The sequence below is a fragment of the Pygocentrus nattereri genome, chromosome 14 (assembly GCF_015220715.1).
Source record: "Pygocentrus nattereri isolate fPygNat1 chromosome 14, fPygNat1.pri, whole genome shotgun sequence".
In the NCBI taxonomy this organism is placed as follows: Eukaryota; Metazoa; Chordata; class Actinopteri; order Characiformes; family Serrasalmidae; genus Pygocentrus; species Pygocentrus nattereri.
Genome location: NC_051224.1, coordinates 24,400,221 through 24,414,693, shown reverse-complemented (window position 1 = coordinate 24,414,693; position 14,473 = coordinate 24,400,221). Strand labels below are relative to the sequence as shown.

The 14,473-nt window shown below is 41.0% G+C and overlaps 1 protein-coding gene across 2 annotated transcripts in view; it reads left to right on the top strand.

Annotated features, from left to right (window-relative positions):
- The window catches only part of LOC108437998 (TBC1 domain family member 10A), a 37,113-nt gene extending 22,978 nt beyond the window's left edge, over window positions 1-14,135 (top strand). For both annotated transcript variants that reach the window (XM_017715469.2, XM_017715470.2), the window contains 4 exons: window positions 1,807-1,872; window positions 2,646-2,835; window positions 6,418-6,572; window positions 9,591-14,135. In XM_017715469.2, the coding sequence (XP_017570958.1) occupies window positions 1,807-1,872; window positions 2,646-2,835; window positions 6,418-6,572; window positions 9,591-10,496 (1,317 nt within the window). In that variant the 3' untranslated portion in view covers window positions 10,497-14,135. The remainder of the gene's footprint in view (window positions 1-1,806; window positions 1,873-2,645; window positions 2,836-6,417; window positions 6,573-9,590) is intronic.
- The last annotated feature ends 338 nt before the right edge of the window (window positions 14,136-14,473 follow it).

The following is a 14,473-nucleotide window of genomic DNA, read 5'->3' as shown; positions in this document are numbered from 1 at the left end:
AGGGTAAACATGAACACGCAACTGTACTCAGCACCACAAGGTTATTTGTGAATATATGGCCTGAGTACAAACATAGCAATTTAAACAAGACAACGCAGATTTATCTGTGTATTAGGGATGGAAGGTGTAATGAGGTAAATAGTGATGATGATTTCCTGTGTTGCAGATTTGATCATATTGTAGATATTGTGATGACAACAACAATTAGTTATAATAGTCATCATTATTATTGTCATTATTTTATTAGTCGTTGTTGTTATATCAGGTGCCCTTGATATATACAATATGGATAGTAATAGTAATAATGACAAATATTTAAAAAATTAACCTTATGCATGTTTTTTTGTTTTGTTTTTTTTTGGTTCCCCGTTTCCATTTGTTTGGTTTTATGCAACAATAACAGTCATCATTTTCCAGCCTCTCTTTATTCCTGCATGCACTGCACCTTTAAGATTGATTACATGTAAATGACCTCTCTTTTGATTGGTTGCCCTGTATTGTGATACATTCAAAAAGCTGTGCTGGCTGAAACAGCCTTTACACCCTTGTCATATGTGGGTGTGTATAAGCTGCTTTAGGTAGAATAGGTGAAAACATGCAAATGGGTCGGCTTTGGTACATCACAATAAAAATGAATTCAAAGTGAGCTGTTTTCAAGGTTTCCATATGCGGACTGTGCTTTGTGGACTGTGCTTACATACTACATGAATTTTATTATTTATTTATTTTTTGGGAAAAAAGGAAGTTGTTTTTCCGTGTTATGGGCCTTTTAATTATTTTAGTTTTTTGCTATATTGTGATGTATCTGGATTCTTTTAAGACAGTCGATAATATCTGATAAATTTGAGTTCATGCATCTTACCCTGAGTGTCTAAGGCTGTGTTCACATGGCCAGGCTGAAGTGGTACAAATTTGATCTCTTGCCCTAATGTGACTCAGAGCTGATGTTTTCAGAGCAAATCTGATCTTTTTCAAATCCGACCCGAGCCGCTTCACGTTACAAGCCTTGTGGCTCCAATTTGATTTTTTGCTCAGATCCAATCTCTCTGACTTGATGGTTCACACTCATATAGGTAAGTGATTCAAATCTGTCATTAATGTGAACGAACCGGCGTCCTGAAATGACCCTCATGAGCGCGTCCTACTCAGTAACGTCATATAATGAGTCACGAGCATCATCAGCACAAACTAACGAGCAGAATGAGCTTCGCTGAGAAGATAATGAACTCTGATCAGCTTTGAGCTTCATTATCAGAGCGAGACGAAGGAGAAAAAGGTGAGATGAGCTGCTTTTTCACCGTTTACAGACTTCTGTTCGGTGCTGTTACCATGGTAACGCTGACTGATGTAGCATGCGTGGAAAAAAGCACATGAATTCCGATCTGAGCGTCACATTAAGGACACATGGCCCTGAATCGGATCCGAATACGTATCCAATCTAGGACCACATATGAAAGTGGCTCAGGTCGAATTAGAAAATATCAGATTGTGTGTCACACAGCCCTGAAAACATCAGATCTGAGTCATATTAGGGCAAAAAATCGTATTTGTGTCACTTCAGCCTGGTAATGTGAACGTAGCCTTTAATTTGTTCATATTAATGACAGATTTGAGTCACTTACCTAAACCAATGTGAAGCATCATGTCAGAGAACAAAAACATTTATTTGAGGCTTGTAATGTGAACGTGTCTGCGGTATTTTCACCAAATTTCCCTACTTAGCCTTTGAAAGGTACAGTTAGAGAAAATGTTAGATTTGTGTTCAAAGTTTGTTTTTTAACACTTGTCTTGTTCTGTGTGTATCAGCAAGCCTTCTGGTGTTTAGTGCAGATCTGTGAGAAATACTTGCCTGGGTACTACAGCGCTGGACTGGTGAGTTGTTTTACGTTGATATGTTGATATTATAACAGTGACCACTCTGAGCTGTTACATCCCCCCTCTCTGATGTGCACCACAGTCCAGACTGGGTTTGCTGTTGCTGTGCTAGGCTGTAATCAGTTGTTTGATCTCTTTAATCTGTTGTTTTACACATGTACACCAATCAGGAATAACATCACCTCCCTGTTTCTATGCTCATTGTCCATTTTATCAGCTTCAGAGATGACAACTCATCTGCTGCTGCACATTTTGTGTTAGTCATCCTCTAGTCCTTCATCAGTGGTCACAGGACGCTGCCCACAGGACGCTGTTGGCTGGATATTTTTGGTTGGTGGACTATTCTCAGTCTAGCAGCGACACTGAGGTGTTTAAAAACTCCAGCAGCACTGCTGTGTCTGATCCACTCGCACCACCACGTCAGTGTTACTGCAGTGCTGAGAATGATCCACCACCCAAATAGTACCTGCTCTGTGAGGGTCCATGGTGGTCCTGACCATTGAAGAACAGGGTAAAGGGCTAACAAAGTATCAGAGAAACAGATGGACTACAGTCTGTAACTGTAGAACTACAAAGTGCACCTATATAGTAAGTGGAGCTGATAAAATGGACAATGAGCATAGAAACAAGGATCGGTGTATACTAGCTTTTTAAACACACAGTGGGGACCAACACTGCACACTTGTGTTCTATAATGAAGCAACCTGAATTGAACAGTTAGGAAGCACAGGATCTCATACTGTTCTGTTTCTTTTGTTCTCCGCTCGCAGGAGGCCATCCAGCTGGACGGAGAAATATTTTTCTCTCTTCTGAGGCGCGCGTGTCCCATGGCCTACCGTCACCTGAAGAAATTTAAGATCGACCCCATCCTCTACATGACAGAGTGGTTCATGTGCATCTTCTCGCGGACGCTACCCTGGACCTGTGTTCTCAGAGTCTGGGACATGTTCTTCTGTGAGGGTGAGATAATTATAGTAATATAATCATTGTTATTCATGTGGACAGAAATTTTGATTTAATGCTTTTTTTTTCCTGTTGATAAAAGCTGTAGTTTTAGTGTTGGGGATGGAGTGGCTGCTGGTGGACCGCTTGTTGGTCTATATTTTTTTGCTTTTCGGTACCGTCAGTCCAAAGAAGGAGCACGAGACCCGCATTCACAGCATCCTCAGTGATTCTGTCCAGTCACACAGTTTAACTGTGAGCCCTTAATAGGGTTGGATCTTAACATTTGAGGGCTCTGAGGGACCTCCCACCCACATCAATAAAAAACACAAAAACTAAGGATAACAATAGCCATGTTTAATAAACTGTTAATACCTTATAGCTAATGGCTCAATCAGAATTGTCTAATTGAGGCTGTGCGGAATACAGTTTCTATCTGATTGAACGAGGTGGGTAATCCTGTAAATAATCAGTTAAATAAAAGAATAATATTTGTGTAAATATCTTGTATCTGATTAAATTCATTACATACATGTGCGTCGCGTCATAGTGAAAAATGTATACCTTTCAACATGGTGGAGCAGAGGAGGCGAAGTTTATGCACTGATCTTTAAAAGACGGTGGTGGGACGTATGTCCAGCTTATGTGTCTTAGAACATGACATCTTTCTTTTGGCCTTCTTTAATAAGGACATGTGAAGGACGTTTTCCTGAGTCTGAAATAATTGCAAAGTGATTAAAAAAAACAAGCACTGCTCACTGCTGCTCATCTCACTCTTACTGGACTCACGTGACGTTTGCTGTCATGGTAACGTCTACACTAAGTGGTTCTCTACACATGCACGTCATTTTGGATCACGTTACTTGTAGTGAGCATGTAAATGGAGATTTTCTATCAGATTGTTGCATAGAGTGAGAATAAACACCTCACTCTTAATCTATGATCAGAATGTGTTCAATCAGAGTGGAATCAGTGTTTCATTTAGATCAGGAAAAAAAGTTAACAATGCTAAAGTAAATGCTGTAGAACAATATTTATCTAAGGGGGACTTGACACTTTTAAACAACAAAAAATCTAAATGCATAATGAGAGATAAATATATGTATATAAATACCAATAAAATACATTTTTATGTTTTTTTTTTCTTCTTCTTTAAAATAACCCCTGACTGATTCGGCTATCTTTTTGGCTACTCAGTAGGTTAACTAGCTGGGAAAAAGCTTTCTTAGCTGGATGATGTTTGGAACATGAGAAACATGATTTTTCATTACTTAATCCAAACTAACTAATTTAATAAGCTAGTTTGACAACTGATTCATTCCAATGCCAATCTTCTTTCTAAATTAAGTTACATTCATGCATTGAATGTACAATGTACTTTTTTGCAAAAGAGGTCATTCTATGAAACGTTAGACTATAAAAAAAGAAATGCAAAAGAAAACTTAACTGAAGAGACTGGTGTTAAAGTAAAATCCAATCTGAATGTTTTGGCTTGTTAGGCGCCTCTAAGCTGAGAAAAAGGGAAAGCTCTGGTTTATCAGTTGGATGATCAGTTACACGTTGATGTGGAATTTGGCTCCACAGGTCTCGGCCTCCAGCAGTTTCTACAGCGTTGACTGGATTTAGTGTTGTTTAAAGGGACACTGTGATCAAAATGAAATGATTGCTGTGTCTGCTGTAAACATGCCTACTCGCAACCTACAGTGTTGCTTGCAGGAGCCTCGAGAGAGAGTTTCCAGTTTAAAGGCTAAAACAAGTTAAATTCCCTTCTTGTGTTTTGAAGGTGGGAGGCACTCAAATGCGTTTGTTTGTGGTGTGTTTTTTTTTTTTTTTTTTTTTTTTTTTAAGCTAGATAGTGAATACAGAAGAAAGGTAGGTAGATGAAGCCTTAGATACACTACACTGCTTTTAAAGTCCCGACAGATTATAAAAGACTGGATTTTCCACACTATCTGATTGGTTTTGGCTGATTTTTTTGGTTGACTTTTATTGGGAATTTTGGGAATCTCACACTGAACGACTCAAATCCATTTATTGCTGCTGTTTTGTATGTATTGACCAGGGTAGATTTTGGTTTGTCCATCTGAATTTACATGACCAAATCGTAAGGCAGATTATTCAGTAACTGCATGAAATAAATGTCAATATTTTTTTTCTTTATTTTTTTTTTGTTAAAGCTCCCACAAATTAACAGTAAATGTGTTTTCACACATACTGCTTTACGCTTACAGTTTACTGCTGAAAGCCAAACACACTTTGTATCATTTTATAAAAATAATTTTTACAGAGCAGATCACTGAAGAGATGCCATCTGTTTATAGTTTGTAGTTTGTAGCCCAGATTTGTGGAAAAATGGGTCGACTTTCAGTAGGAAAAAAAATGGTGAGTTAAGCTTCTTTTATTATAAGGGTTTAAAATTACATCGTCTATTTGACTGGATAGAAGACAGTTACAGCCTCAAGGAGTTGAAAAGGTTAAGTGAGGATTGTGGATGTAAAGATGTGATCAATGGGATAGTTTTAGATTTACATGCACTCGATTGTGTTGGCGCCTTAAATTGGAGTTCCACCGATCTATCTATCGATCTATCTATCTATCTATCTATCTATCTATCTATCTATCTATCTATCCACCCCCCCCCCCCCAAATTTCTGTTTGAGATGTATACAGAGTCATTGAGATTGGTTTAATATGAAATGGTTCATTTGTAGAGAAACTTAACCAACTTAGATTTTTTTTACAGTGGTGGTGATGGGGACCAGATATTATGATGTCTACAATGCAAATGTTGCCAGTTTATTTATTTTCCAAAGTCACCAGTGAACCAACACGTCTTCTGATTTTTTAATATGTGCCGTTGATGATTGTAAATTAGTGGTCAATCTGAAAAATAAGTTTAATAACTTTTCTTTGGGCACTGTTTTGCCTTATAGCACACTTCTTGTATAATTCCACCATAAATTGATTAAAAAGTTTAGCATAAAACCAGCTGTGAAAGTGTCTCAGACATCAGGCAGTGAATTCATAACCATTCCTTGTAATGACTTTCTGTAAGGGGGCTTTTAGAGGCATTGAACTCTTCAGACGTCTGTTTCCTATCACCACCACTATAAACACTTGTGCCTCGGTAAGTTTCTCTGAAATGAAGCATTTTACACCAAACCACTCTGAATGATTTTCTTCACATGTAATCAATTTAATAATGCAAAGATTTAGAAAATTTGATGGATTTTCCTTTTAAACTTGATTTGTTAAGAAGCTACATGGCATCAAAAAGGGTTCTTCTGTTGTTACGATGTCAAGCTTTTAACAGTAGACGAACCCTTTTTAGTGCTGTATAGAACTCTTTCAAAAAGGTTCTATTTACAAACATCTACAGCACCCTCTCCACCATTAAATGATTCAGAGAACTCTTTTATCATGCAAAAGGTTCTTTGAATGTTCATGGTTGTAGAACCATTTTTTATTATTAAAGAACCCTTCAAGAACTACTTTTTTTTTATTTAAAGTGTGTACAGAATGCTGCCTAACATGATGAATAACAGGGTGAAGTCTAGTTTTAGGGTGGAACAGCCCTTTCACTGTGAAATGTCTGTGTAGGGGTGAAGATTGTGTTCCGTGTCGGGCTGGTGCTGCTGAAGCAGATGCTGGGCTCAGTGGATAAACTGCGGGAGCTGCAGGGCATGTATGAAACGATGGAGCGCCTCCGAAATATTCCTCCAGAAAGCATCAGAGAAGACCTGCTGGTTCAGGAGGTCAGTACACACACATATCATGCTTTTAGCACATACACACACACACACACGCACACAGAAACATCCTGAGACATAAACCTTATTGGTTAAAATTCACTGTTTTAAATGATATGAAACCAGTTTGATTGTAAGGAAATGTTTAAAAGGAATCAAATATGATGCCCTAATACAGATGGTACAGCTAGGTTTTAAATAATTTGTAAGAGGTTGTTTTGTTTTGTGTAGTCAAATATAGTTAATTATGTTACTTATTTGCCAAGGGAAAAGTTTATATTCTCCAATTAGGCGTAAAATTATGACCACCTCCTTGTTTCTATGCTCATTGTCCATTTTATATAGCTGCACTTTGTAGTTCTACAATAGACTGTAGTCCATCTGCTTCTCTGCATACTTTGTTACCCTGTTCTTCAATGGTCAGGACCCCCACAGAGCAGTTTTTGATGTGTTGCGCTGGTGTAAGTGGATCAGACACAGCAGTGCTGCTGGAGTTTTTAAACAGCTCAGTGTCACTGCTGGACTGAGAATAGTCCACAAACCAAAAATATCTAGCCAACAGCGTCCTGTGGGCAGCGTCCTGTGTCCACTGATGAAGGAATAGAGGATGACCAACACAAACTGTGCAGCAGCAGATGAGCTACAGTCTCTGACTTTACATTTACAAGGTGGACTGACAAGGTAGGGGTGTCTAATAGAGTGGACAGTAAATGGACACAGTGTTTAAAACCTCCAGCAGCACTGCTGTGTCTGATCCACTCAGACCACCATGTCAGTGTTAATGCAGTGCTGAGAATGATCCACCACCCAATAGTACCTGCTCTGTGAGGGTCCATGAGAGTCCTGACCACTGAAGAACAGGGTAAAAGGGGGCTAACAAAGTATCAGAGAAACAGATGGACTACAGTCTGTAACTGTCGAACTACAAAGTGCACCTATATAGTAAGTGGAGCTGATAAAATGGACAATGAGCGTAGAAATGGTTGGGATAGTGTAGTGGTTAACACCTCTGCCTTCTACACTGCAGACTGGGGTTCAATCCCCACCTAGGCAAACACCCTACACTAAACCAATAAGAGTCCTTGGGCAAGACTCCTAACACCTCCTTGGCCTACCTGTGTAAAATTACCAAATTGTAAGTCGCTCTGGATAAGAGCGTCAGCCAAATGCCAGAAATGTAAAATGAAATGAGGCCTGATCTGTGTGTGTCATTCTCATATATATATATATATATATATATATATATATATATATATATATATTCAGGTGTTCCGATCACTTCCATGGCCACAGGTGTATAAAACCAAGCACCTAGGCCTGCAGACTGCTTCTACAAACATTAGTGAAAGAATGGGTCGCTCTCAGGAGCTCAGTGAATTCCAGCATATAGGACCAGTCGTGAAATTTCCTCACTATTAAATATTCCACAGTCAACTGTCAATGGTATTGTAACAAAGTGGAAGCGACTGGGAACGACAGCAACTCAGCCACAAAGTGGTCAGCCACGTAAAATGACACCGTGGGGTCAGCGGGTGCTGAGGCGTGTAGTGCGCAGAGGTTGCCAACTTTCTGCAGAGTCAATCGCTACAGACCTCCACACTTCCTCTGGCCTTCCGATCAACTCAAGAACAGTGCGTAGAGAGCTTCATGGAATGGGTTTCCATGGCCAAGCAGCTGCATCCAAGACGTACATCACCAAGCTCAATGCAAAGCGTCGAATGCAGTGGTGTAAAGAGCAGACTGGACTCTGGTGTGACGAATCACGCTTCTCCGTCTGGTAATCCGTTGGATGAGTCTGGGTTTGCGAAAGGAACTCTCAGTGCTTCAGCAGACCAAGAGATTTTGGACAGTTTTATGCTCCCAACCTTGTGGGAACGGTTTGGGGATGCCCTCTTCCTGTTTCAACATGACTGTGCACCAGTGCACAAAGCAAGGTCCGTACAGACATGGAAGAGCAAGTTTGGTGTGGAAGAACTTAACTAGCTTCAACCCGATAGAACACCTTTGGGATGAGTTAGAGCGGAGACTGCGAGCCAGGCCTTCTCGTCCAACATCAGTGTCTGACCTTACAAATGCGCTTCTGGAAGAATGGTCAGAAATTCCCATAAACACACTCCTAAACCTTGTGGAAAGACTTCCCGGAAGAGTTGAAGCTGTTATAGATACAAAGGGTGGGCCCACATCATATTAAACCCTATGGTTTAAGAATTTGATGTCCCTCAAGTTCAAGTATGCGTGTGAAGGCAGAAGAATACTTTTGGAAATGTAGTGTATATTGTGTGTGTGTGTGTGTGTGTGTGTGTGTGTGTATATACTTGTTTATTTTTTAAATTTATAGTAGTGTTAGACATGGTGAGTTGTATTTAGTTTAAAAATAACGTTATTCTTTCTTTTGGTTGAGTGCAGTTGGGCACAGTGTTCTTATTCGGTCCAGAAGGATTTATTTTTGAAGGACTCTAGGAGCGTAAGGTAGCGAACTTCAGTAACCCAGCTGGCTTGCAGAAAAACAGTAGAGCCCGAGCAGCCTGTGTGCTGCATGTTTTCTCTTTTGTTTTGGAATAAATTTCCATTAAAATGGGAGTTATGGTGATATTTTAAGGTCTCAGAGTGTGTAGATTTGGACACTTTCTTGTGGTATTATTTAAGCTTTAGTTTTTTCTGGCATGAATTTCAGCCTATACACATGCATATATATGTATGCATGCGTGTATGTATGTGTGCGCATGTGCATCCATCCATCCATCTATAAATATGTGTGTGTGTGTGTGTGTGTGTGTGTGTGTGTGTGTGTGTGTGTGTGTGTGTGTGTGTGACTACATGACTACAATTTTGCCACAGCCCTAGCTGTCACACATACATGAAACACTTCCATCCTAGTTGTTTAAAAACCTGGCCTCTCTCTCTCTCTCTCTCTCTCTCTCTCTCTCTCTCTCTCTCTCTCTCTCTCTCTCTCTTTCTCTCTTTCTGTCTGTCTCTCTTTCTGTCTGTCTCTGTCTGTCTGTTTGTCTCTCTCTCTCTCTGCAGGTAATCACTCTCCCGGTGACAGAAGCCCTAATAGAGCGAGAGTGCAGCGTGCAGGTGCGGAAGTGGCGTGAGTCTCGAGGTGAACTGACCCACCAGCCCGGCCGCCGGCTCCATGGTACGAGGGCCATTAATGAACAGAAGCGCCGTGCGGCCTCCATTAGCTCTGGAGGCAGCTTGTCATTCCTGGGCAGCTCTGTGCCGCCTCCCGGTCCCCTGCGTGCCTCCTCCAGCCTGTTGTCCCTGCCCGGCTTCCGCAAGTCCAAAACACCCTTCTCTCATGCCAAGAAGGGCTCTTTTTCAGGGGCTTCAGGCCAGGAAGCCTTTTACCTGCAGGGCTTTGGAGGTGGATCTGCTGCTATGGCTTCGCCGCCTTTACCTGGAGCCTCCAGGCCACCTCCAGCTGCAGCAGCTCCACTTGCTGGTGGATCAACAGCGAGGCCGCTAGTCCATCATGGACCAAGCCCACTAGCGTCAAAACCTGTATCAGCACCACCATCTGAACCATCTGCACCACAGCCAGGGCCAGCAGTGCCCCTACAAGCGCACACTCCAACCCCAAACATGCTACAGCCCACCCCCAAAGTGGTCTCAGAGCAGGTTACCCCCACCATCCCCTCACCCACAGCCAACAACGCCCCTCTACCACCCTGCACGACAGAAGACGAGGGCAAGAAGAAGAAGAAGAGCAAAGAAGACAAGAAGAAGGAGAAAGAGGAGGAGAAGCAGAGGTCTCGGGAGAAGAAGGAGCGGGAGAAAGCCGAGAAGGAGAGAGCGAAGAAGGAGAAGGAAAGAGCAGAGAAGGAGAAGAAAAAGGAGAAAGGTGGGAAGAAGAAAGATAAAGAAAAAGGGGCAGCAGCGGAGCCTGAGGAGAAAAACGGAGCTGCAGCGGCAAAAGATTCAGCGTAGTCTTTGGAGCGTCTTCTTTTTGCTAACGGAGGGAACAAAAGAATCAGGCAAGGGTGATGAAGAGACGGAACAAGTGAGACGGAAGGGGGGGGGGAGGAGAGACGCTCCTGTGTGAGGTCCATTTCATCTCGTGAAAATAACTGGATCCTGCATTATGGACTGTTTTTGGCCCCGGGCTACACCTCCCCCATTGACTCGGCAGCAATCTGTCCACGTTACTGTGGCTTATACAGGGGATATTTCACTATACATGCAGTCCTACTTACATCTCTTGATATTCACATTCAGTTTTATGTTGTTTCTTTTTCTTTTTAGCCTGGTCTTACAGCAGAGCATAAAAGCTCAAGGACAGATCAGCCGTAGCGGAGTGATCGTGTGCTGGTCTGGGTGCTGTAGCTGTGTAAATAGGTCAGTTGCGAATTGACTGAGCATCCCCATTCTGCGCCCATTTCCTCTGTACTGTATGTAATGCTGTAGGTTACCTAGGTAACCTGACAAAGAAAAAAAAGAGAAAACCCTGAAATCTTCACCCTACTAAAGCAGGCAGTGACTATAGTGATTGTACTAGTAATAATAACGTTATTAATGGATGTGGAGGGAGATCTATTTATTGTAGTGTCGTCTTTTAGCGTGTGCGTTTATATGTTTGTGCCTTGGTAGTGTAGTGTAATGTGTCCATGGTGTAACTGCAAACTGCTCTAATCTCTTCTGTCCCCCCTTCACTCCTCCGAGTCTCCTCTATTCATTCTAATGAAAGAAATTGTGAGTGTTAGGTGGTTTGGACACTAGGGGGAGCAGAGGACCTGAAAAGACTGAATGAGGATTGTTAGAAATGGTACTTTGGTCAGATTTGTTGGTATCTTGTCTGATGGAAAAGTGAGAAAATATGCAACAAGAGCCACATTTTTGAGGGTTTTGAGGGACTTTAGATATTTTTGAATATCTTTAAAAGGAGAATTCCACCCAAATCTTTAAAATTTCACTTCATTTCCACTGTTAGGACATACTCAGTCATTCAGAATGGGTCAGTGTTCTTTACAGTGATAGTGATGGGAACTAGGCGTCATTATGTCAGCAACACAAATGTAGTCAGTTATGTGATGTTGGTAATGGTGATAGAGAGGGCTATGTTGCCTTACAACACCCTGTGTGGATTTTAACATGCAATTTAGGCCCACACAGTTTTTTAAATTGCCCTGCATGTGACTTTGCCGTGAATGCATTTTCATAATTAAGATTTAGGCTCAAACTATGATAAAACAATGTCTCAGGGGTAAAAACTTTCTGTGAAAGGTAGCTATTAGAGACCTGGTTCTTATCAGTTTGTTTCCACCCCAATTAAGTCTGCATTCACCCCAAAACCACTTAGCACAAAATATCTCATGGCTGTCCCCAAATTTTCTGGATACAAGTGAAATTATATGACGCCCTGCATGTACTTCTCATCATGAACACATTTTAGCCCGAGATCTTTTTAAAGCTGTTGCAAAACAGAGTCTCAGTCATCAGGCAGTGAACTCATAACCATTTCATGTAGTAACTTTCTGTGAGGGAGCTTTTAGAGGTGGGCGTCTGGTTCCTATCACCACCACTGTGAACAGTTCTGACTTTCTCTAGAATGGAGCATTTCACACCAAACCACTCTGAACAACATCTTGTCAGTATAATTATAGACACTTTACTAAATTGGTGGAGTTCCCCTGTGAGTCTACAGTCGATTTGCATTTCAAGAGGCTTTGATGTCTTCTCACTCACTCACTGTCAGCAAAAATGTCACTAAAAATAAGTACTTTTTTCAACTTCTCTTCCCTTCTTTGTTTCTAAATATGGGCTAAACTGGAACCAGTGTGGAAAAGTAAGAAACGGAGAGGAAATTTTTCGTTTCGTTAAGTATTAAAAGCTTAATCTGTAATGTCACCTTAAAGGGGAGAGTTTAATTTACTTGACTTTGGTTGGTGGAATTTTATTTATTTGCTTATGAAGGATTTTGTCTGATGTTGCACTGAGCTTGTAGAGAACCACTCATTCTAACAGCACCACTAATTTTGACCGCTTCAATGTGTAGTAGTAGAGTCCAGGCCTGTCCAGTCTGGTCTGGAGCACTGTAGCTTTAATCTTCAGAGGCTTTCACCTTTTGGCCTGTAGTGTATTAATGTACAGAGTTTGTTAATTTAACCAGATGAGTGATTATATTATGTACTATTCCAGTTCTTTATCTTATTTTAGACTCGATCGTTATTTTTCTATGCAAGATTGCAGCAGCCTGGTTGACTGGAATATCAGTGGCTTATCGGAATGAGGTTGATTGTGGCGCAGGTTTATTTTTAAATGAATCGTTTTTTTAAGTTTTATTATGGCTCTTCTTTTTATTTTCATGTGCTGAAAGTTGTTTTTGCACATTTTCGTCTCACCCCACATCCTGGAGAACGAAGCCAAGCAGTACTTATTTATTTTAGTATTTTTAAAATCACAACTTTTATTTTTTCCAACTGTAGAAGCTTTTCAAGGTAAGGTTGGTTTACTTCTTTCTCACCTGAAGTATGGTGATTATTTAAGGTGGGCAGTAGGAGGCTATGGTCCAAATCTGTACTGTAAAAAGATCTGGGAGGCATTTTCTGTGTTTAAAGGAAAGGGGGACTCGCTAAAGGGGGATGCCCTAAAACAGCCCTAAATCCAGTCTCATTGAACCACTGGACTGTTTTGAGTTTTGAGTTGCCAGCAGTTTCTGATGTGATTTAAACATTAATACGCACTGTAGTTGATTGTGTAACTCCACCTTAACGCACTCACTCCTCAGTATTATCTAACAAACAAAGACGTGTTTGGGAGCTCTCGGATGATGATGTCGACTTTGACACCGACTCGCTGAGATGTTGGTGTTTTCTTGTTGAAGGAGGGACTTTGTGGTAATTAGTCAACATATCCTGTTGATTCTTACATTTTCCCCGCCTGTTTTTTGATATTCTGGTCTGAGCTGCTGTTCGCCGTACCTCCTTTTCGCCTGTAGGTGGCGCCTTTTCATAAAAGAAATCCAATGCTTCCTCCAACGGCGCTGCTAAAAAGGCTGAAGGCGAACAAAGAAAGTCTATGCAAACCCTAAAACTCCTAAAAGCCCGCAGGATGTCAGTGTCATGACTGTTTCATCTTTTTATCTCTGACAGCACTGAAAACAAGGTGGCTTTGGAACCACTGATGGTGCAAAGCACAAAACCTTCATGCTCCACTCTGCTGGTTCTGGGCACCACCTCGGTCAGCACACCGGAGTGGGGGGCACAAACCCCGAAAAAGGATTATTTGCTGTCCAGGTATTCAAGCAAAAACCCGGTTTGTCATATGCATTTCCGCTTTGGTCCCTCGTTCATCGCCGTTTGTTGCTCTTTTGTAGGGTTTTTGGTTGGATTAATCGTTTTAATTCACTGTTTTATTTTGATTGTTTTTTTGTTTTTTTAGTAGTTTCCTCTCTTTCCATCCTGCTGTGCGTCTTTTTTTTTTTGTTAAGTTTACAAACCATTAAAATAAAATAAAATCATGCCTAGTCATTCCTTAAATGCAGAAGAGGAAAAATGTACACAGTGTATTTAATTAATGATTACAAAAATGACAGTTGTGATGAATAATAAACCGTAATATATTAAATCACTCCTCCTGTGTGGTTTGTGAAATGGTCGATCTTTATTGATATTCATCATCAGAATGAACTGCCTGAAAAACAGACTTGTGTTCCTGAGAAGAAGCTTGTTGCGAGACTGTAAGTACAGAGGCTCTATACCTGTAAGACCCCCTTTACGTTTGGTTGGTCACTTCCACTCATTACTTGGCAATCATTTAACAACTTCATCTGTTCAACCTCTTTGTCTGCGTTTTGCATATTGCTATTAATCCTTTCATCTGCTCCATCCATGTCCGCCCTCCATGATTATCTTCCTAGCAGACACAAATCACATTCCCAGTGACCTCCTGCATGGAAAGGAGGTTCA